This window comes from Doryrhamphus excisus, linkage group LG9 (assembly GCF_037039965.1).
Source record: "Doryrhamphus excisus strain RoL-2023G ecotype Guam linkage group LG9, RoL_Dexc_Guam_v1.1, whole genome shotgun sequence".
Taxonomy (NCBI): Eukaryota; Metazoa; Chordata; class Actinopteri; order Syngnathiformes; family Syngnathidae; genus Doryrhamphus; species Doryrhamphus excisus.
In genome coordinates, this window is record NC_136365.1 from 13,681,479 (window position 1) to 13,704,048 (window position 22,570).

Below are 22,570 nucleotides of genomic sequence, written 5' to 3' on the forward strand. Positions count from 1 at the left end.
GCAACAACCAATTGAACAAAACAGAAAAAGAACAGCAACAGTTGTCTACACATATGTTTCTAACAGTTCCTTTCTCCAACATCATCAACCACTCTGAACATATTCCTTCCATCAAAGCTTCACTATAGAAAATTGATGGAATTTAAACCCAGGAAGTAGGCAGTAGTAATCAAAAGAACATAAACAACCCCCCCAAAAAACATCTCCCCACCCCCTCCAAAAAGTGTTCCAAAAATAATTCAGTAATGAGTAGTTGTGTCATTCTAATTAATCACCTGAAATATTGGTGTGAAATAGTGATTATTTCCTCTACTACAGAGTCCGCTGCTAAATGCAAAGACCACAGAAAGTTCCTTTGCTGTTTAATTGGCTTTTAGTTCTCATAACATCTTGTGTCTGTTTTCACTTGAGTGAGCGAGCACATCATCCTGTGTTTGTACTACGCAGATTTCACAATCACTTGTTTGTGTTGTACTATGGTGTTTTGACCTGACAAAAACCTGGGGAGAGTGTGAGGCTTTAACAAGGCGGGCTCTGTAACTGGACTGGAGAGGAGGGGCTAATGGAACGCCTTAGTGCCAAGATATTGAAATGTCTTGGGAAATACTGCACTCTACTGGCCGAGATATGTAACATATTTTCTTAGACAAACCATACAGTCCAGTAGGATTTCCAATCCATGTTCTTCTGATGATTGCATAAAATGTACAGACATAAATATTGTTCTCCCATTGGAGAAGATTTGATTTTGATTTGGGGAGCAGAGTGGGAGAGTGGACAGGAGGTGATGTCCGGGACTCAGCGTTGAGTTTGATCTTGACACGGGTTACGGCCGCAACGGTAGCATTATTCGGTTGGCGTGTAATATGGCATCCATCTTGTTATTAATACTCTACTTCAATACATGTAGATTCTTATATGGCAACCGGACATGGAGGTTATGTCGCCCGTCTGTGATGTCATCAGCGCCTGACAAATGTTAATGCAAAACACATTTTGATAGTTTTACAATGCTAGCTTTGCATGCATAAAGCAATTCCAAATGCATATAAATGATGATTTAATGTACTTCTACTGAAGACTACTGTTCCCAAAATTTCAGTCATGTTTCTCACCTTCTTTATCGAAACGCTGGCACTTGCAACTTTCTTTGGCTCCATTATGGGTCGCAGTATTGAGGAGAGAAGCACTACTGAGTTCAAGAAACTACTTACGTCAAAACAAGAAGGTGGTGGTGGGTGATCTCGCTGCAACATTGTGTCTTTGGGAACAGTCACATCGTAAATCACGTCTTCAATGAAGGTAAAAGTAGCCTTAAATGTTCATTTAGTAGTATGTCTTTACTATAGTGTTTTGTGTTAATTTTGCCTTCTGAAGCAAATTAATTGTATTTATTTTTCTTTTTTTTCGTTTTTCATTTTTTTCAATTTTTTTATTAATTTTGTTATTTACATTATTTCTTGGGCTGCACGGCGGTCGAGTGGCGCGCAGACCTTACAGCTAGGAGACCCGAGTTCAATCCCACCCTCAGCCATCTCTGTGTTTGCATGTTGTCCTTGTGCATGTGTGGGTTTTCTCCGGGTTCCGGTTTCCTCCCCCATTCCAAAAACATGCTAGGTTAATTGGCCACTCCAAATTGTTCATAGGTATGAATGTGGGTGGGAATGTTTGTTTGTCTATATGTGCCCTGTGATTGGCTGGCCACCAGTCCAGGGTGTACCCCGCCTCTCGCTCGAAGACAGCTGGGATAGGCTCCAGCACCCCCCGCAACACTCGTGAGGATAAGCGGTCGAAAATGAATGAATTATTTCTTGTGGGAATTGTAGATTACAGTCAGACCTTCTGGAACAAATGAATTATGCTAACCATTGTTCCACTGCAAATAGGGCGAGGGTTAGGGTTACGGTTACGGTTAGGGTTCGGCTTTTGGCATCATTTTTCACCTGCCATGAAAATTCCGTCCCTTGGACTAAACTGAATACACAGAATCCTCATACATGTCTGACCTCCCCAAAGCTGAAGGGAAACAAGGTGTTGTCTTTGTCACACTTTAGATGTAAGTGTGCACAATACATTGTGTTGCCTTTTCTGTCTGGGGGAAATCACTCATACAGAAGGCTGACCAACCCTTCTTCTTGTTCCAGGCCTGATCAGTCTGTGTCTCCATCTTACAGTCAGAGTAACACTTTAACAATTCTCTTGGTTTCCTTTATCACTTTTCACCTTTATCGCCCCACCTGCCCGCTACTTTATGCTGGTTCATCAGTCAAATTTTAGCACTCTCTCCTCTTGCAGCTGATTGATGCATTTGCACTGGAGATAGGAGAGTTGAAGAAGGAGATGGTGCCCACCTCTCCAACAGTGGACCAGGACCCATTGGACGTTAAAGGGTAAAGGGCCCCGCTTTTAGCCTTGTTTTTAGCTCTGAATGAGTGTATGGATGTTGTATTTTAATGCATCTTTTACTCTGTTTTTTACTCAACTCTATTTTTCTTCACTGTAAAGCCTCTTTGAGTATTTTGAAAAGCGCTATGCAAATAAAATGTATTATTATTTATTATTATATCGCTTTAAAACATTTTCAAGAACATTTATCAATCTTAATGTGTTGTGAAAGTTCAACCACTCGTCTCTTTTCACTGCCAGACCGGAGAGCAAGGTGAGGGGCATTTACCTGGAGTCTCCCAAATGTGGCAGGGCGAGGTGTGAAAGGGATTTTGGGTATGACTCACTACGGAGGAGGATGAGCGTGTTGGACAGACTGAGTGAAACCCACCCAGTTTGGCTGCTGCGTGCAACCAGTGAAGAAGAGGCCACAAACATCCTGCTCAAACAGCCACCCGGGGTGAGGGCGGCTCACAATCTTAAGGAACAATCTTAAGATGTTCAGCACTGGTTCTCAATACACTGTATTGAATACAGTAAACCCCTGTTTATTGGGGTTTATTGTTTCCAGACCCGACTGTGAATGCCCGCCAAGTAGGATTCCTTATTATGAATGGAATATTTTCATAGTTAGAGCGTAGAAAACCGCTTTACAATCTTCTAAATAAGTTTTTTTAACATGATTAGAGCCCTCTAGATGTTAAATAACACTTATAGTCACCCTTACACTCCTATTACCCAATACAGTAGACAAATAAGAGAAAACACTTCCAGGCTTTTCTACTTCCTGTCCTGTACAGTACATCCTGAAGTGGCTATCGTCTCATCAATGTAAACATTACTGACACCTAGTGACCAGTCTAGAATCCTACATATCATCACAAAGTCTTTGAATCTACTAAAAATCTTCTTCTTCTGAAAGGCTTATGTTTGTATTTTACTTCATTTTACTTCCATTTTATTTACTTCCATCAAAATGCTTAATTTAGGCGAACAAATACATACAATTTGCATAATACATAGGGTACTTTTATTGTAGTAGAAAGAGACAGAATACAAAAAAGTGTCCTTCTTCCTACTGTTTTAAACACTTTCACAAGTTTATTATCCAGGAAATAAATTGGAGCCTAACTAGTTAGCTTGCTAATGTTTATAGCCTTGGCCGTCTCTTGTGTTCCTGCAGTGATGCTGCAGCCTGCGCATTACAGTTGAGGAATGTAGTATAAACAAAGGATACTGGGAGTGTCAATGTGATTATAGGGGTGTTATTTCATGTCTACAGGGCTCTAATAAAGGTATAGATTTTATTTAGAAAGTCATGAGCAGGTTTTTCATGTTCTAGCTACAAAAATGCTTCATTAATATTGAATCCGACTTGTTTAGAAACAAAAATGCGTTAGGGGTACTTGACTGACAAGAGAGGGTATTTCATTTAAAAAAGGGCGAGAACCAATGCTCTAGTTGACATATTTGCTATTTTATGGAGTTTCCTCTGATTGGTGTCTAAATTGTACCATCTTCCATGGCATCCTGGTGCAGGTATTCCTGGTCAGGAAGTCCGTGACTCTGCAGAAGAAGGTCCTTTCTGTGTGTCTGAACGAAGATCAGTCGAGACGTTCCATCAGCCACTTCTCTGTCAAAGAAAGCCAGTATAGTAAGTCATTTATGGAACGAAATAGATCAAAGTGTAAAAACTGTTTATTGGTGGCATACGCTACATACGCTTCATGCAGACGTTTCATACCGTTTTTGAGGGATTGTGCGATGTTCCTCCACTTGTGTCCGAATGTCCATCCAAGCTAGAGTTGCTGGGCTTGCATTTTGCACTAAACAGAACTGAAACTTTTTTTTCTACCTCATATGACACTAAGTGATAATAAATGAATCAGGCCCCGCCTCTGCATTGACTAATCTTTCTAAATATATTTAGCAGGCAATGGTTTCCATATATACCCATAAAAACTAGTAAAACAAAAGTACTGTATTCTTCCTGGCTCACTCAAACTCACGTCTACAAGAAGTGACGTCACACTAGATTAGAAAAAACCCCCAATTAATTACAATTATTAACAGCATGATAAAATTACAATTGATTAATTTTAATTAACAATGCTGTAATAATAATACATTACATGTATTGTGTTTTGAAGAAATAAATGATTTCTTTGTTTCTTTTTTAAAAAGTAATAAAAATAAAATATATATTACATGCATTATTATTTTTGAATGAACTGTTTTTTTATTATTCTCCTTCATGAATCACCACCTTGTCGTGGTGGAGGGGTTTGAGTGATCTAAGGAGGCAAACCAAGGCAAACCGGTCCGAGGTGACGGGACGGATTAAGAGTGATTCAGAAGACCCTTATGAACAACATCAAGAGGAGGAAACGTACCTCGCCCGGATGTGGGATACTGTGTCACGTCTTCGCTTCGGTATTGCGACACGACCCCAAGATGCAGAGAGCAGGAGATCCAAGTGCAGATCGAAAGTCAATTTAATATAAACTGAAATGGTTTACAGCAGCAGGATGCGAGCAAAGACGGTCGGAGTAGCGTGGAGAGCTACAACAAACAATGCAGCCACCAACTAGTGAGCACGCACCTGAACTAAATAGAAGGGTAACACAATTAGCAACAGGTGCGAGTGATAAGGGAACAGAAAAGCAGGCAGACAAAACAGGAAACGCTACCAAAACAAGAGCATGAAAACAGGAACCAAGGCATAGAAATATAAACCAAATAAACTGTCACACAGGCGAGCTTGCGGATCGTGACATACTGGGGCCTCACCCTGGAGCCAGGCTCAGGGGAGGGGCTCGCAGGCAAGCACCTGGTAGTCGGGCCTTCACCCGTGGGGCCCGGCCAGGCCCAGCCCAAAGAAGCCACACGGGATCTCCCCCTCGTAGACCTACCACCTACGGGGGCACGCATAAGGGTCCGGTGCATTGTGTGTTGGGTGGCGGTCAAGGGCGGGTGCCTGGGCGACCTGGTCTTTGGCGGCCACATCTGGTTCTTGGGACATGGTATGTCACTTCTCTGGTGGGGAAAGAACCTGAACTTGTGCGAGAGGTTGCAATATTCCGACTAGACATAGTCGGACTCACCTCGACCCACAGTTTGGGTTCTGGAACCAAACTCCTCGAGAGGGGCTGGACCTTGTTCTACTCTGGAGTTGCTGCAGGGGAGAGGCGACAGCTGGTGAGGGCTTATTAATAGCCCCCCCGGCTTGGTGCCTCTGTGTTGGAGTCAGCCCCGGTGAACGAGGGTCATTTCCCTACGCCTTCAGGCTGGGGAAAGGGTCACCACCTGGTGATGAGTTGGATTAGATGGCATGGGAGGATGCTGGACAGACCTGGAAGACCCAAACGAGTAGTGAGGGTGTGCTGGGAACGTCTGGCAGAGTCTCCCATTCGTCGAGTCTTCAACTCTCACCTCCGGCAGAGCTTCAGCTGCATCCCGAGGGAGGACCGGGATATTGAGTCCGAATGGGCCATATTCCGTGCCTCCATTGCTGAGGCAGCTAACTGGAGCTGCGGCCGCAAGGCGGTCGGTGCCAGTTGTGGCAGCAGGCCCCGAACCCGATGGTGGACACCAGGGGTCAGGGCCGCCGTCAAGCTGAAGAAGGAATCCTATCGAGCATGGATGGCTTGTGGGACTCCGGAAGCTGATGACAGGTACCGTCAGGCCAAACGGCGGCGGTTGTTGAGGAAAAAACTCGGGTGTGGGAGGAATTCGGTGAGGCCATGGAGCAGGACTTGGTCGGCCTCGAAGAGGTTCTGGCAAACCGTCCGGCGGAAGGGAAGGGAAGTTTTTACACCGTTTACAGTGGAGACGGGGGCCTGCTGACCTCAACTGGGGATGTAGTTGGACGGTGGAAGAAATACTTTGAGGCCCTTTTCAATTCCACTGACATACCTTCCATAGAGGACACATACATGGACAGTGCCATCACCATGGCTGGGGTGGTCAAAACGCAGTGGCAAAGCTCCGGGGGTGAACGAGTTCCGCCCAGAATTCCTCAAGGCTCTGGATGTTTTGGCTGGCACGTCTCTTCAACATTGCGTGGAAGTCGGGAACAGTACCTTTGGATTGGCAGATTGGTGGTCCCCCTTTTCAAGAAGGGTGACCGGAGGGTGTGTTCCAACTATAGGGCGATCACACTCCTCAGCCTCCCTGGGAAAGTCTCTTCCAGGGTGCTGGAGAGAAGGGTACGACCGTTGGTCGAACCTTTGTTACAAGAGGTCCAATGCAGTTTTCGTCCTGGTCGTGGAACACTAGACCAGCTCTACACCCTCACGAGGCTGCTTGATGGTGCATGGGAGTTTGCCCAAACAGTCTACATGTGCTTTGTGGACCTGGAAAAGGCATTCGACCGTGTCCCTCGTGGTGTCCTTTGGGGGGTGCTTCGGGAGTACGGGATTCGTGGCACGGTACTACGTGCTATCCGGTCCTTGTACAAACGGGGCAGGAGTCTGGTTCGCATTGCCAGTAGTAAGTCGAGCCTGTTTCCGGTAAACGTTGGCCTCCGCCAAGGCTGCCCTTTGTCACCAAGTCTGTTCACAATATTCATGGACAGAATTTCTAGGCACAGCCAAGGTGTTGAGGGAGTCCGGTTCGGGGGCCTTAGGGGCCATCCATAATTTTCAACATTTTCACGAGCGTACAAACCGTACGAGGGGGGGGAGGGGGTTAAGACATCAACGTACGCTTTTTTGAAAACCAGAAAATGTCGATGTCTGTATGTTCGAACCGCGGGACGCAGTCAAATTTTAGCGCGAATAGACTGGTCCCCTATCGTCGTATGCTAGCGAGAGAGCGTACCAGTCCACGCGATACTCCACGTAGCTCTGCGTGCTTCGCATTCCAACACAACAATCAGACAATGGCCGACCCCGGTGATTTCGATTACCTATTTTTGTTCATCAAAAAGAGAATTACTGCCATTCATCGCTCACCGAGCAATGCATACGAACAATAAATCAATGTTTACTGCTTTGTGCGTTCGGAAAGAAAGCGGAAGGACGCTGTCGCGGCTGGCCAGGCGGCTTGGAAAGGTTCCAAATCGAAGGAATCGAGCAGGGCGGATTTGTTCTGAAGTGCCGTTGCGAAAATGGAGAAGATCAAAACTAAACCGACCATCCTGAATCTATTCGCCAGCTCTGTGTTTATTTTCTATATTTGGGCATGGACCTGGCTGTGATTGCCATTTTCTGAATTACTCTGTGGTGGTGAATTTGACTTTGTGGACAGTGCAGTAACAATCAATGTGATTTTCACTTCCTGTGATACACTGACTAGACTATAGGTGTGATTGTTAAGCCTTTTCTAAACAGTTGTGGCATCTTTATTGCATACTTCGCATAGAGTTGAGTTCAAGGGTAGTGTCCATCATTTCAAAGAAGATTTTATCTCCTCAGGCTTTTGGAAACCAGGGGCAACTCTTCTGAAAAATGGATGGATGGATGGATGGATGGATGGATGATTTTTTATTTGTAACAATGCAGTTTATAATACTTTTCATTCATTGAATTGTAAACAATGAATAATATATATATAAGATATAATTCAATTAGGAAAATAACAACTATATCCTAAACGTATTATTAAATGCAGTATTAATTTTTAAAGAACTGCTTTTTTCATTAAAAGGCATTTAATAATACATTTTATTCAATGAATTTGAAACAATTATTACAACATTTGGCAAATATATAGAGTAAAATTATTCATTCATTCATTCTCTACCGCTTATCCTCACAAGTGTGGCGGGGGTGCTGGAGCCTATCCCAGCTTCCGGTGAGAGGCGGAGTAAAATTATATTAATTAAAAATATTATTAAATGCATTTTTCATTACTTGATTTTTAATTAACAATGAAATTAACAATACATTTAATTCACAGATTGAAACATTTAAGTATACATAATTAATTTTGGAAAATAAAATATTTACTGTATATATTATATTATTAAAATTACTAATAATTGCATTATTTCTTGAAATTGTTTTTTTATAAGAATGCAGGTCTTTCATTCGTTTATTTTCTACCGCTTATCCTCACGAGGGTCGTGGGGGTGCTGGAGCCGATCCCAGCTGTCTTGGGGCAGGTCTCCGGTCTCCTAGCTGTGTGGCCTGTGCGCTAACCACTCACGCTAACTCATTCAAACTATGAAGGATGTCATAGCAGATGTGAACTTTGTCTACTGACATGAATGCACACGTTTACATCTTTATCGCCTCACAAGTTGGCCTCCCACAGGTTATACTGCATTCATGTTGAATAACATCTGCATCTTTTATCCTTTTCTTAGCGTTTTCCCTTGATGGATCTGGGCTCAGTTTTGCAGATATTTTCCACCTGGTGGCCTTCTACTGTATAAGCAGGTACTTAACATCTATTTCTAAATAAAATTTTTTGGTCGAATCAGGCAACACGTTCATGCCATGCACACAAATGTCTACAACAAAAGCACCATGACATCAGGGAAGTACACAAGAGTAAGATATACAGTCCACCCGGATAAATTGCTTTAACACAAGTGCTTTGTTGTCTTTAGGGATGTCTTGCCCTTCCCGCTCAAACTCCCAGAGGCCATTGCATCAGCCAAGACGCAGAAAGACCTGGAGGAGGTGGCTCAGCTTGGACCAGGTAGTTTTAGAACGGCAGCATAGCTTTCTAAATAGTCAGGTTGGGTGTTGCAGCAGTCTGATAAATGACTTAATAAATAGATTGTGTTTACATGCTGGAAGGCTGGGTCGGTCAGACAACCTCGTTTAGATCATATATGTATATGTTATTTGAAGAGATCAGAATAATTGAATGAAACAGTCATAAAAAGAGCAAGTCCTTACTTTATCTCCGTGGTTGTCTGGCACAATGGAAGCTGTTGAAAGGTAGGGAGTGGCGGGCTTATTGGGAGGAGGAAGTATCAGCGGTTTGACCACTACGCAGCTTAGTGACTTATCACTGTCAATTTCATAGGAGCAGGTCCTTTCACATGTTCAAGGATACCATTTTTATCCATCACGATGGCCGGATGTTGATTTCTACACTTTCTGTGTTTTTCAATAATTTCACTTCACTTTTCACTTTCACTTTTCTTGGACACACTGCAATGAGAATAGTCTGATGCCTGATGCTCCAGAGTCACACTAAAGTTTAAATACTAATAATTTACAGGAGTGCGTCTTAACCATGAAACATCGTAAAATGAAGCAGCATAAAATGAGGACCACACAGGCAGCCCAAGAATATTCTACATTTTGATTTTTAGTTACCAGGCGAAGACCTTGTATGCACATGGTACGACAATAATACTAACAGAAATTCAAATCTATCATTTTGGATATAATTGTTTATGTTGTATTTTATTTTTACTTTAGTTGTTCAATGAATCCATCCATATGAATACCAACGGCCCCGTTCCATCCCTGGACACTGAGGGACAGACTTATGATAGCAGCTGTTCAGTAATGCAACAGTTAACTTTTCCATTTTTAGGCTGGAGTTCCTGTCATCACTCGGGCTAATTCTGCATGGGTGCACATGCGTACTCTGCACATGAACTCTTGCCTGTCCTTGTGTATCACTTTTATACTTACAGTCATCAGAAGAAATGAGGGCGGCTCATGGTGTAACCCTTCTTAAATGCACCAAGTGGCGGCACTGTTATTAGATGGTTTTTCAAGAATGACCACATACTTGGGTACACACCTTTAGGGGTCTGACAAGACCATTAAATGGAGGGTTGGGTAGAGTGTAAACGTTCTCAGTCAAGCTTCAAAATGTAAAAAGAAGAAATGGGGTTGAGCATGCTTGATGCCCGTGTGTTTCAAGGAAGCTAGTGGAAATATTGCTCCAGGTGGTGAAGATGGCTTCAGGGAGGGCATCCACTGTCTGGAACTGATGTCCAACTGGATTTAAGGGAAACATGCAGGATGGTTCTTTGTAGTGAGGTTATTCCTCCGGAAGAGTCCTTTATCAGGGGGCCAACTACAGCATTGTGCTGTGGAAAAGCCCAGTCATTGACGAGGGCCTTCAGACATGAGATGCCAGGAAAAAAAACAAAATTTACAGACTTTTCACAGCCTTGTATCTGAGCCATACAGTCATGTGGAAAGGTGATTAATGGCTGAAACTTCTCAACTCTCTCTGTGGCTAATTCATTTTTTGGATGTGTACTTTTGGCTAAGGACAGGAGGTGTGTGCGGGGCCGAAATCCACCTCGGCTCTCACTCTAGCGCTAGAGTGTAGGAGACTGAAAAATAACTTTGTTTTCCAAAGAACTCCTCCTCCTGGCCACACCGTTTTAGCTAGCTTGATTTCTTTTGGTGAAAACGTAGGAATCTTTGTCCCCTTTCCAAACATGTCACTTTTATGTCTGAGAGATGTACGGATTGCCTTTTTAGGCCCCTAGAAGCAACAATAGTCTAAAATTTCTTCAATTGAAGAACAATTGAATTTTGTTTTGAATTTAGTTTTCAATTGAAAACTCTTCAATAGTCTATGTTTTCGACCTGTCCTATTGCGTTCATTTCTCAACCGATTTGCAAGACAAGCAGATCAATGCGAAGCCCCAACCCTCGGGCCACTCATGGTTGTCTTGTGGTGTCAATATCTCGAATAGATTGGCCGCAAGAAGCTTCTGTTCAACATGATGGATTCAGACCTTTCAGTGATTTGTGCCCATTCATCGTCAATATGGCCGCCACCTGCTGCAGTAGAATGGAGTTTACACCTTTTCCCCTCCTACTCCCAGCCCCTCCCTTTGAAAACGACTGTGTGTAGTCATGTGCAATTACAATAGTCACGTATACATGGACCGAAATATTCCAATTCCATTCGGGTTATTTGCTCAAACGGAAAGAATGTAACCTTTGTATACACCTCATTCCGAAAGAATGAATGAATTGAATTCCGAATGAATATATAATCGGATTCACAGGGGTGGAATATTCCTTTCCCTAATCCGATTGAGGTATCTTGTGCCCGCTCAAATGGAAAGCTGTCAGACTGCGTTCTTCTTCTGTTGTTTATTGGCAGTTGGCAAGCAGCTTTCGTGTGCATTAGTGCCATCTGTGGAACAGAATCTAAACCCTTCTATATGCCATTCACAAGTCCAATTTTATTCATTCATTCATTTTCTACCGCTTTTCCTCACGAGGTGCTGGAGCCTATCCCAGCTGTCTTCGGGCGGGTCCTGGACTGGTCGCCAGCCAATCACAGGGCACATATTGACAAACAACCATTCACACTCACATTCATACCTATGGACAATTTGAAGTGGCCAATTAACCTAGCATGTTTTTGGAATGTGGGAGGAAACCGGAGTACCACGCATGCACGGGGAGAACATGCAAACTCCACACAGAGATGGCCAAGGGTGGGAATTGAACTAGCTGTGAGGTCTGTGCGCTAACCACTAGACCACTGTGCCGCCCTCCAATTTTATTAAAAAAGAAAATACATATCTATATAAAACATGTGCGAGCTTATTTATAAAATATTAGCAATATTGAACTTTACTTTTCCTGTTCCCGGGTGCGTTCTTTCAGCGAATGCTGAGATATGACGCAACACGCAGCTCGAGATGTTCTGCGATTTAAAAAAATGGAGGCGAGCAATCGGCACTGGACTGCTGCGGAAAGTTTGTTTTTGATCCAAACTAAATTTCAAGACTGGACAAACGAAAAACTAGCAATACGGAGTTATTCCAACAAGTGAAAGAAAAACTCGAGGAAGTCGGTATCACGTGATGTTGGTGTTTATGCTTTACGCTTATTGCTAGCATGTTAGCATTTAAGCTAATTTACTCATGTCTAAAGGCAAATACACACATTATGCATTATGAATTATGCAGGGAGGTTACAGGACAGCCTTGGCACTTTTGGTACTTGAGGCTCTCTTGCTAGATACTACCATGCTAACTGTTAGCATGTTAGCATTTTAGCTAATTTACTCATGTCTAAAGGCAAATACACACATGGCATTATATAGGGACGTTATAGGATAGCTTTGGCACACCGGTACTTGCGCTCTTGCTAGGTGCTAGCATGATACCATTAACATGTTAGCATTTTAGCTAATTTACTCATGTCTAAAGGCAAATACACACAATGCATGACATAGGGACACTATGGGACTCCCTTAACACTTTTGGGACTTGGTGCTTTCTTGATAGATGCTACCATGCTAACTGTTAGCATGTTAACATTTTAACTTTTTTATGCATATCTAAATGAAAATACACACATGGCAAATGTATGGACACTATGGAATTGCCTTGGCACTTTCTCCACTTAGTGTTATCTTGTAAGGGGTCACCATGCTAAATTTTAGCTATTTTACTCCTGCTTAAAGGCCTACATACACATGGCATAATGGAGGAATGCTTTCTCTGCACTTTAGGTGCTTGCATATTATCTGCTTCTGTGTTAAATTCCTCATGTAATGTACGCGCAGCATTGCATTATTATAATTATATTATATAGAAATTAGCAAATAATGGCCGGAAGTCCATAACCATTTTTGCTCATGACTATAAAACTTGGAAATGGCTGCATTCCGTGTCAAAAGGCTTGTCTTCCAACCCATAAAGGTGCCAAGAACGTCGTTACCTGTATGTAATTTGAAGTGGTGATATAAGAAAGTTAGAAGTTGGTTATTTGCAAGGTAAGCATGAGTAGAAGTGAAAAATTAAAGAGCATTGAATATAAAACAACAACCAACAATCCAGAAAGGACAAGGCAATGTGCTGGAGTTACTATAAACATCTGACAGTGGACAGAGCTGAAAGAGAGCATGGAGGAACTGGAAATGTGTGCGCTGTGTTGTTTGCTGAGTGCCCGCCCACTCTGTGAACACTGGCGACTCCCTCTCTGTGGCTGGATGACGCACCCAGTGGATCAGAGCACAGAGACACAGTACAGAATCACTGTGTCACAGCCACCAGCAAGAAGGGACGAGGAAACTCACATTTAATCCAGACAAAAGCTCAGAAAACTTGACAGAAAACATCCAAACTGGCGGTGAGAAATATATAAGAAGTACTTTCAGATGTGCTAACTCTTTTGGTGAATATTTTATTCACTGGTTAGTTGTGAGTGTTTATGTCCGAGTGTCTCTCTCTGTTTTACAGGTTTTTGGGACTCAGCCCTCTGCAGCCAGCAACACCCCCCCCACCCTCCCTATCGCCCTCTGAGTCGAACCCTCAGCCCCCAAAGGACAAGCAGGAATAGTGAGTACAAGGGGTCGCAGCAGAGCCACTGTGAAAGTGCACCGCCAACATTGCGCCCCCACGCGCCCTCCACGCCACACGAGGGAAGGCATTCCGGTCCGGTCTGCTTTGTACATCCACTTTTTCTCCAGACTCGACAGCACCTCGGTCAGGAAGAAGCTCCACTAGGGGATGTGAGAAAGGTGCCTGTGAAACCAACGAGCAGCAGTGAAGTGAACAAGATCAAAGTTAACCACAAATTAAAACCTCCCCCTCGACCACCCCCGCCTCGCTTGATGCCACGCCGGCGACCCGCTCCACCTCCACCAGGACACCCCACGCCTGTCACCAAAAGCATGCCAGTGGCTGTCTCTGTGGCTCCAAGGCAGCAGCAGCAGGCCCCCACCAGGCGTCCGGCCCCACCTCGACCAACAATGGGCGCCAAATACAGCAGCCCATCCAAAAGTGGAAACTCACCAATCTCTGTTCCCCCAAACCTACCCCCTCCGAGATCTAATAAGCCCGATCCAGAAGCCCAACGGTGCCACATTGCCCTTGATGATGAGACCATCGCTCAGGCCTTGTCTCGAGCCAAGATACCACCTACCATCCCTGATGGTGTTCCACAGGAGGACAACAGTGGGAGTCCAGCCATCCGGAAGGAGAGAGGGCTTCAACGCCTTAGTGACATGAGTGTGTCGACGTCTTCCTCAGATTCACTGGAATATTCCCAGTCACCTGGATTCATGGTAGAGGACTCCAGCGAGGAGGAGGAGGATGATGACGACGACGACGGGGAAGAGGAAGTAGAGGAGGATTATGGGGTGGGCTTAGAGACTGACTTAGAAATGCGTTTGCGTCCATCCTTCAAATCTCGAAGGCGCAGGGTAGGTGTGAGCCTGAGTGGGGGATCATTTATTCTGCCCCGTGCCTTGAAGGGACGCTTCCGCAAGGTGAGCGGGATGCTCACCTCCCTGATGACCCCAGAGAAACGTGCGGTGAAAAAGATAGCTGAGCTGTCCAAGGACAAAAGCTCGTATTTTGGCTCCCTGGTCCAGGACTACATTGGCTTTGTTCAGGAGAATCGTGGCTGTCACACATCAGGGATTGATTTTCTGCAGACGCTCAGGCAGTTTATGACACAGATGAAAGCGTACCTGTGCCAAAGCTCTGAGTTGGACCCTCCGATAGAGTCCCTCATCCCCGAACATCTGATCGGTAAGAGATTCATTCTTCTTTTGAATGGATTAGAGAAAAGAACCACTTGTGGTTGCATGGTGCAGTTTGTGGAGCCGAGTTGTTGCTCCACTGCCACAAGGTGTGCACCCAGCCACCTGCGTAACCATCGTGGACAGACCCTTTAAATTTTTAAAGTCAAAGAAGCAAAAGAAAAACAACCAGCCATGGATGACAAAATGACTTACTAATGCTTGCAAGAAGAAGAACACACACTATACAGGAAATTCATTGTTCAACAGACTAAAGAATCAGAAAGCACATATAAGACTCATAAAAATAAGTTGACTACAATAGAGCGTGTAAGAAGGAATATTACAACCAACTATTAGACAAGCACAAAAACAACATTCGAGCAACCTGGGGCATTCTAAATAGTATTATCAGGAAAAGTAAATTAGAAGAAGGGATTTCGAAACAAAGGCCAAGTGAGGAAAGGAATGAAACAAGAGGAAGGGATCCTAATTCTATGTTTCTGACAGATGTAACAAAAAAGGAAATCGACATGGACATTGTCAAAAATTGTGAAGCAAAAACATCAAGTGATTGTAATGGCATCGAAATGGACACTATAAAAATGGTAGTCAACGAGATCGTAGAATCGTAGAATCTTCAGACCGGACGATTTCCCCAAGAAATGAAAACAGCTAAGGTTGTTCCAATTTTTAAAAATGGCCACTCCAAATTGTCCATATGTATAAATGTGAGTGTGAATGGCTGTTTGTCTATATGTGCCCTGTGGTTGGCTGGCGACCAGTCCAGGGTGTACCCCGCCTCACGCCCGAAGACAGCTGGGATAGGCTCCAGCACCCCCCGCGACCCTCGTGAGGAAAAGCGGTAGAAAATGAATGAATGAATGAGGTGATAAACCAATTTACAAACTATCAGCCAGTCTCCTTACTACCACAATTCTCCCAAATTATTGAGAAGCTATTCAACAACAGGGTGGATAAATCTATTAATGCAAACAAATTACTTTCAGAAAGTAGGTGTGGATACAGAGCTAACATGCCACTGATCAATATTAGGGAGGAAATCCCTAACGCTATAGATCATAGGAAGTGTGCAGCCGCAGTATTCATGGATGTGACAAAAGCCTTTGATACAATCAATCATGACATCCTAATAACTAAATTAGAAAGGTACAGAATAAGAGGATTAGTTCTGAACTGGGTCAAAAGCTACTTAGTGGACAGGAAGCAATACGTAAAGCTAGGGGAATACACATCTGCAAGTTCATATATTACGTGCGGAGTTCCACAGGGGTCAATACTGGGGCCAATACTGTTCAACTATTCAATATCAATGATATCTCCAAAGTACCACTGCTTTTTGTTCTGGTGGGAGTACAGACAAAATCATTAGAAAGGTCAGAGAAGAAATGGTCACACTAAAAAGATGTTTTTTAGTTTGCTGATATAGTTTAGATTGCTGATATAGTTTAGATTGCTGATATAGTTAATCTTTAAATATGGTACCCATTATGTCATTGTATGGTCATATCACCTCGTACTTTGGTATGTGACAAAAACAAACAAACAAACAAGCAAACAAATAAAAAACTTAAACTATATTAGGAAAGCAGGAAGTGAACAAATATAACAGTTACTGATTGTAAAAGTACCAGATGGAGGGGTAGGATTTAATAAGCTTTGCTTCATCCTACTCCTTTTGGACATGAGGAACTGGGAACTGATTATGTGATGCACTCAATTGTAATCTGATGCATGTTCATGAAATATGAAATAAAACTATTACCATTACCATAAATATTTAAATAAATAAGCATATCTGAGAAATGTCACAATTTTTCGCAATTTGTCATGCAGGGGTGACGGTGGGTCTCACAACCGACTCAATTGAGAACCACTGGTATTGCAGTTTTGAAGGCGTCATGCTTGTGACAGTGATTCACTCTGTCTTCACTTCTCTCTATGGTGTCATCATTTAGGAAGTAAACCCTTCTGCCCATGTTTGGGTCCAGGCCTGCCGTTATCGTAGGATTGCAATGACTTCGAGTGTTCCATGTTAATGTGCCTCAAAGTTGGTGTTAAGTTACAGTCATCCCAGCGTGCCATGTCCAGTGACTTCTATTCTTAGCCTGCACTTGTTACCTTAGGCTTTCACCATGTTGCTAAGATCAGAGGATCATTTTTTAAGGCAGACATTATTGAAATAAAGGTTGTCCATGATGTCCGGCGGAAAATAGCTCATTTACAAACTTTACTTCAATTCACAAGGCTTTTTAAGGACTTTCACAAGACCTTGTAAGGATTGGATTAACATACCTACATTATGTGACTGGAAGTTCCTTCACAACAGAGATATGCACTACTTTAAAAAAAAAAAAAGCGACGATCACTCAACATTTTGAAGCGCCTTCACGGATGTTAGCTGTTATCGATTGGCAACAGGCTGCTAAGGTGCCATTTTTTTATGTGACCCATGCTCTAAGAGCATAAGCACCTTTTAGCGTTCAGCGTATGGCCAAGGACAGAATTAGTGCATGTAAACAGGGACTTCACAACTTGATTCATTTGAGGAATCCATAGTGATTATCTGATTAATTGATCACTGTCCACTGGACAGAATGGTTGCAGAGCTAGAGCAGCGGTTTTGCAGTGTAGATTGTGTGTACTTGTGTAAATTTAATGGTGGCCTAAAACAATTGAGTATCTCTACTAAATCTGTCCAAAAGTTGTAAAGTTATATCCCGGTTCTTGTTCCTTTTTTTTTTTTTATGGTTTTTTTTTTTTGAATGTCTACTACATTCATTCATATCCTGTGCATCTCCAGGGGGCTAAGCCCCGCCTGTCCTCAGAACCTAGTGACGCCCCTGACATACAAGTACATTCAAAGTATGTGCCAGGCTGCCTGGCGCCACGATCCAAACCCACAGAACTGGTGCAAAGGAAAACAGAAGTGAAGCTGAGCTTGTTTACCATGCTCCCAGTCACAAAAGGACAGGAGGCAATATGTTCAAACAATGGACCAAATTGTAAGTCAAAGTGTCATTTATGAATAAATGGAAAATCATTTAAAACACAGATTAAACATTGAATCAAACAAAGCTAGCTTTTAAATGCTATCTGTCCGTTGTATTATGGAAGCTTGAAGTTGATGAACCAAAGTTGGATTTGTGTCTATTACTTACTACACAATAACATGTCAGTCAGACCTAGACAATGGCTGCAGCTATACCTCACACCTACTCACACTGAATTCAGTTCATTTGCTGCTTGCCAAATAACCAACATGTCACATTAGTGCTATTGTGCCTTGTTGTTCTCCGTCCATTCTAACAAAAGTACCTTATTCAGACAGCACAATGGCCTCCAGCCAACATTAGGAACATACACTGCACAAATGTTAATACATCATATTCCCAGCTGTAATGAACATGCACATAAAATAACAAAGCATGTGTGTTTTGCTCTCTATTCAACAGATCAAGTGCTGGAAAAGTCCATGCACAAGTGTGTGTTGAAGCCTCTGAAAAGTGTCATTGATGTGGCGTTACATGACTTCCAGGTGAGAGATGAAAAGGATTACCCTTGCGGTATAATGAGACCGTCAAATAGAAATAGGACAGAAGGGTAATTGAAAAGGCTTTCAACTTAAAAGACCTTCCTTTCAGGATATCAGTGTGTAGTTAATCTTCCTAAGGTAGTCTCATTGCAACTTTAGCAATACTACACTATTAATGACATCATAAATTGCTCACAATTGACATCAGTGCAGATTTACTGACTCAAGTGCTTATAGTCTCTCGCTGTAGTAGTAAGTCTTTGTCTAGCAGCTGTGAGTCTGTGAAACTGGAGTCTTCGTCAGTGAGAGTCTAGTCAATGTCGAGGACTCATGAGTCAGTGAAACTCAAGTCTTCAGTGAGTACTTGCAAGTCATTGAACCTCGAGTCTTTGTCCAGTATGAGTCAGACAGTGAAACCCTGGTTTCGAGTCTTTGTTGAGTAATAGTGACTCATTTAAACTCAAACCCATGATCCGGTGAAACTTTAGTCTTTGTCAAACCACGAGTCTGTGAAACTTCAGCCTTCATTGAGCACCCGTGCTGCAGTATTCATCGAGTCAGTGAAATCCAAGGCTTCAGGTAGTACTCGTGACTCCATGAAACATGAGTCCCTATCGAGCACCCGTGAGTCAGTGAAATTGAAGTCTACTTGTGAGTCAGTGAAACGCTTGCCTTTGTCCACCACATGTGGGTCAGTGAAACCCGAGTTCTGAGTCATTCAAACTTGAGTCCTCATAGAGCATCCATTAGTCAGTGAAACTGAAATCATTGTCCACCAGAAAGTCAGTGCGACTTAAGTCTTTGTCAAACACATGAGTCAGTGAATCCTGAGGTTTCAGCAATCACTTCTTGTGTCATTGAAACTCGATTCCCCATAGAGCATCCGTGAGTCAGCAAAACTCAAGTCATTGTCAAACCTTGAGTCAGTGAAACTCAAGCCTTTGTCAACAGCTGTGAGTCAGTGAAACCCGAGTCTTCATCAGTTAATGAGTCTATGAAACTCGGGTATTCGTTGAGCATTTGTGAGTCAGTGAAAATTACGGACTGAGCAACTGAATCTTTTGTTTTGCAAAGTCTGTGATGCAGCATTTTGTGTACTCCTCAGGTGAACAGTGGAGAATGGCAGCAGATGAAGGAGAACCTGGCTCTGGCAAAGACCAAAAGGCCCCAGGAGCTGGGCGTGGATGGTGCCGTGCCCCCTGACCCCGTGGCTATTAAAAGGATTTGCCATAAGTTCCTTTCCATGAGGAAGATGTACTCACCTGAGAAAAAGGTGTCACTGCTGTTACGCGTGTGCAAGCTCATCTACACCATCATGCAGGACAACTCGGGTATGGAGAGCTTTTTGTTGCGAAAATCAACTTGTAACTCAACTGTATTTACTTTCAGCTTCAGAGCGTCAAGTCTGTTGCTCCTCTCCTGACCCGTGTTCCCACCACACATACTTTATTCTGTGCCGACTGTCTCCTTCCTTCCAGGAAGGATGTACGGTGCTGATGACTTCCTGCCCATGTTGACCTACGTGGTGGCGCAGTGTGACATGCCTCAGCTGGACGCGGACATCCAATACATGATGGAGCTGCTGGATCCATATCTGCTTCAAGGAGAAGGTACTTTCCTTTCAAGTTCTCAGCACTACTGCTTTCAATAAACTAGGGCTTTTTAAAATACATAACAGTGAACACACGATTAATGTTTAACTCTTATGTTATTATATATATATATATATATATATATATATATATATATATACATACATACATACATACATACATACATACATACATTACATGCATGTTTATGCAGGGGAAAATCATGCTGTGTATAATAACTTGAAAAGCATTCGGAGATCGCAGGCCTCTGCCAAGAGCCAGAGTTTTCCCCATATTGTGATTTACACATAAATATTAGTGCTACATTTATTTTATTTTTTACATATTTAGATTCCTTGACCATGAAAACATAGCATGGAAGGTTTTGAATGTCTTAAAGAATGCTAACAATGCTACCATGCTTTGCATTGTTAAGTGTTTGCCTACCTCTGAAAATTCCAAAATATTAGTATAATCATGTTAGCGCTAAGTGTCTGCTTAAGTTCATATTCATGAAAATTGCAAAAAAAAACACCACTATTCTCATTTTGGCGTTCTAGCAATGTTAACATGCTAACACCTAGCATAATGGTGTCTACCTACGAAAATGGCCAAAGGTGCTACAATGCTAATGTTAGCATGGTAACACCTATCATGATAGTGTTCATTTAATTGTCTACCCATGAAAAAATAAATGCTAGTATGATAATATTGTCTAGCAAGCATGATAATGGTAAATATTTATACATGTATGTGTCTGCCCATGAAAATAGCAAAAACTGCATACATAGCATAATCGATAACATGCTACTATTAGCATGTTGACACCTAGCATGATAGCCCAATTACCTTTAACTCTCATTGCCATCCTGGTGTCAGTTCATGTCTGATCACTATCATAGCGGAATATTGTAATAAACCCATAATTTCTTGATATTGAAATGTATCATGAGAATGCGATTGCAATCTACTGCCAGGTAATTTTATTTTATTTTAGTACCTGAAGTACTACTGAACAATAGCAGCATGCTGGCACTATGACTCACAAGAAGTCTTGCTCCGTTCGACCGCAGTTTTTATGGAACACTGTCATTCTGTGATGCGTCTAGGTGCTGAACCAATGCACACAGTCAGCAGTTTTCCTGCCTGTTTGGAGGCGAGAAACGGGGATCTTATGACACAAAATCTTGGGACACCCCTAGTAGATCTACAGTAGATGTCTGTTTACCGGTAATGAAATGAATACAACAGGCTATATTTTACTATTTGAGTTTGAGAGCTTGGGCAAAGAGTCCATGAAAGGGAGGAAATTCCAAATCAGTTGGATGTGAATGGGCTGGACCAGGTTCAGAGAAGAAAGGCCGATCCCTTCCGCCAACGTGTTTGCCTTTTATTCTCCCACAAACCTCAATACGTTAGGTGGAAAATACGATGTGATACAATCAAAACGTGTGAAACATGGTGTAATAGAAGCAGCGTTCGTAGTTTAGAAAGAAACAAAGCGACAATTGCCATAACAAACATGTTGAATAAGACATCATATGGTTACATTTGCACAAGAAAGGAGTAGGAAGAAGCAGACCTTTCTATACCTTCTCCACCTTTAGACAAATAATGACATTTTTTTCATATCTTTATAAAATGTTGACTTTTCATCAAAATAGTTTGCTAATTTGCATTTCAGTGTTTCCCACAGGGCTATGATGGATTTGTGGTGGGGATGTGTTAAAAAGTGAGTGAAAAAACAACCAAATTGTTTAGTACTACAAATGTCACTTCTTTTTGTTGTTGGTCTTTTGTAATTTTTAACCCATGTCAATAACAAAACGGGCTCATATCCATTGGAATATGTACGTATCTGTGGAGTTAGCATGCTCTCCATGTTCCATGTGCGTGCGTGGGTTCTCTCTGGGTACTCCTCCCACATTGCAAAAATATCCATGCGAGGATAATTTCAGCCTATAAATTGTCCAGAGGTGTGAATGTGGGGGAGAATGGTTGTTTGTCTATACTATGTGCCTTGTGATTGGCTGGCCACCAGTCCAGGGTGTACCCCAAGACAGCTGGGATAGACGACCTTAGTGAGGACATGCGGTGTAGAAAATGGATGGATGGAATAACAAAACGTAGCCACCAGGGAGGTCTTTTGGAAGGGTGCAAAGGCTTCTTGTAATTTGAGTTTTTGAAAATGGGTATCCATCTGGAGAGGTCTGATTGGCTGCTAAGTATAGCGACAACATAGCAACTGGTCAGGGACAGAGACCATAAAGTGCAGACTAAGGATTATATCGGCCGATATATCGGGCCGATATTTGCGTTCTTTACTTGAATCGGTATCGACCGATACTCACGTGGGTTCTCCGATGTATTTTTCCGCTGCATGGTTTACAGACAGGCATCCGCCAGGCAGCAGTGTGTTGCTTGAGGACCCTGCAACACATGCAGTCGCGGTACCCCTCCCACACTGCAACAGTGGTGTACGTGGTGTACTGAAAACAGTACGTTTTCAACTTTGAATTAGCCTCTAACAGTTAAGTTGAACACTTAGTTGAAATATTGCCACCTGCTTTTGAAATAGGAAACATGAACGCCAAGTGCATGCAATATACGTGCT

The 22,570-nt window shown here is 42.7% G+C and overlaps 1 protein-coding gene across 3 annotated transcripts in view; it reads left to right on the top strand.

The window, feature by feature from the left end:
* The window catches only part of LOC131136562 (ras and Rab interactor 2-like), a 58,450-nt gene that overhangs the window by 20,881 nt on the left and 14,999 nt on the right, over window positions 1-22,570 (top strand). For 2 of the 3 annotated variants that reach the window (XM_058083556.2, XM_058083566.2), the window contains exons 3-11: window positions 2,296-2,390; window positions 2,647-2,845; window positions 3,925-4,039; window positions 8,696-8,768; window positions 8,942-9,033; window positions 13,523-14,818; window positions 18,285-18,367; window positions 19,470-19,695; window positions 19,843-19,974. In XM_058083556.2, coding sequence (XP_057939539.2) covers window positions 2,296-2,390; window positions 2,647-2,845; window positions 3,925-4,039; window positions 8,696-8,768; window positions 8,942-9,033; window positions 13,523-14,818; window positions 18,285-18,367; window positions 19,470-19,695; window positions 19,843-19,974 — 2,311 coding nt within the window. The remainder of the gene's footprint in view (window positions 1-2,295; window positions 2,391-2,646; window positions 2,846-3,924; window positions 4,040-8,695; window positions 8,769-8,941; window positions 9,034-13,522; window positions 14,819-18,284; window positions 18,368-19,469; window positions 19,696-19,842; window positions 19,975-22,570) is intronic. The other variant, XM_058083577.2, reaches the window with a different exon arrangement.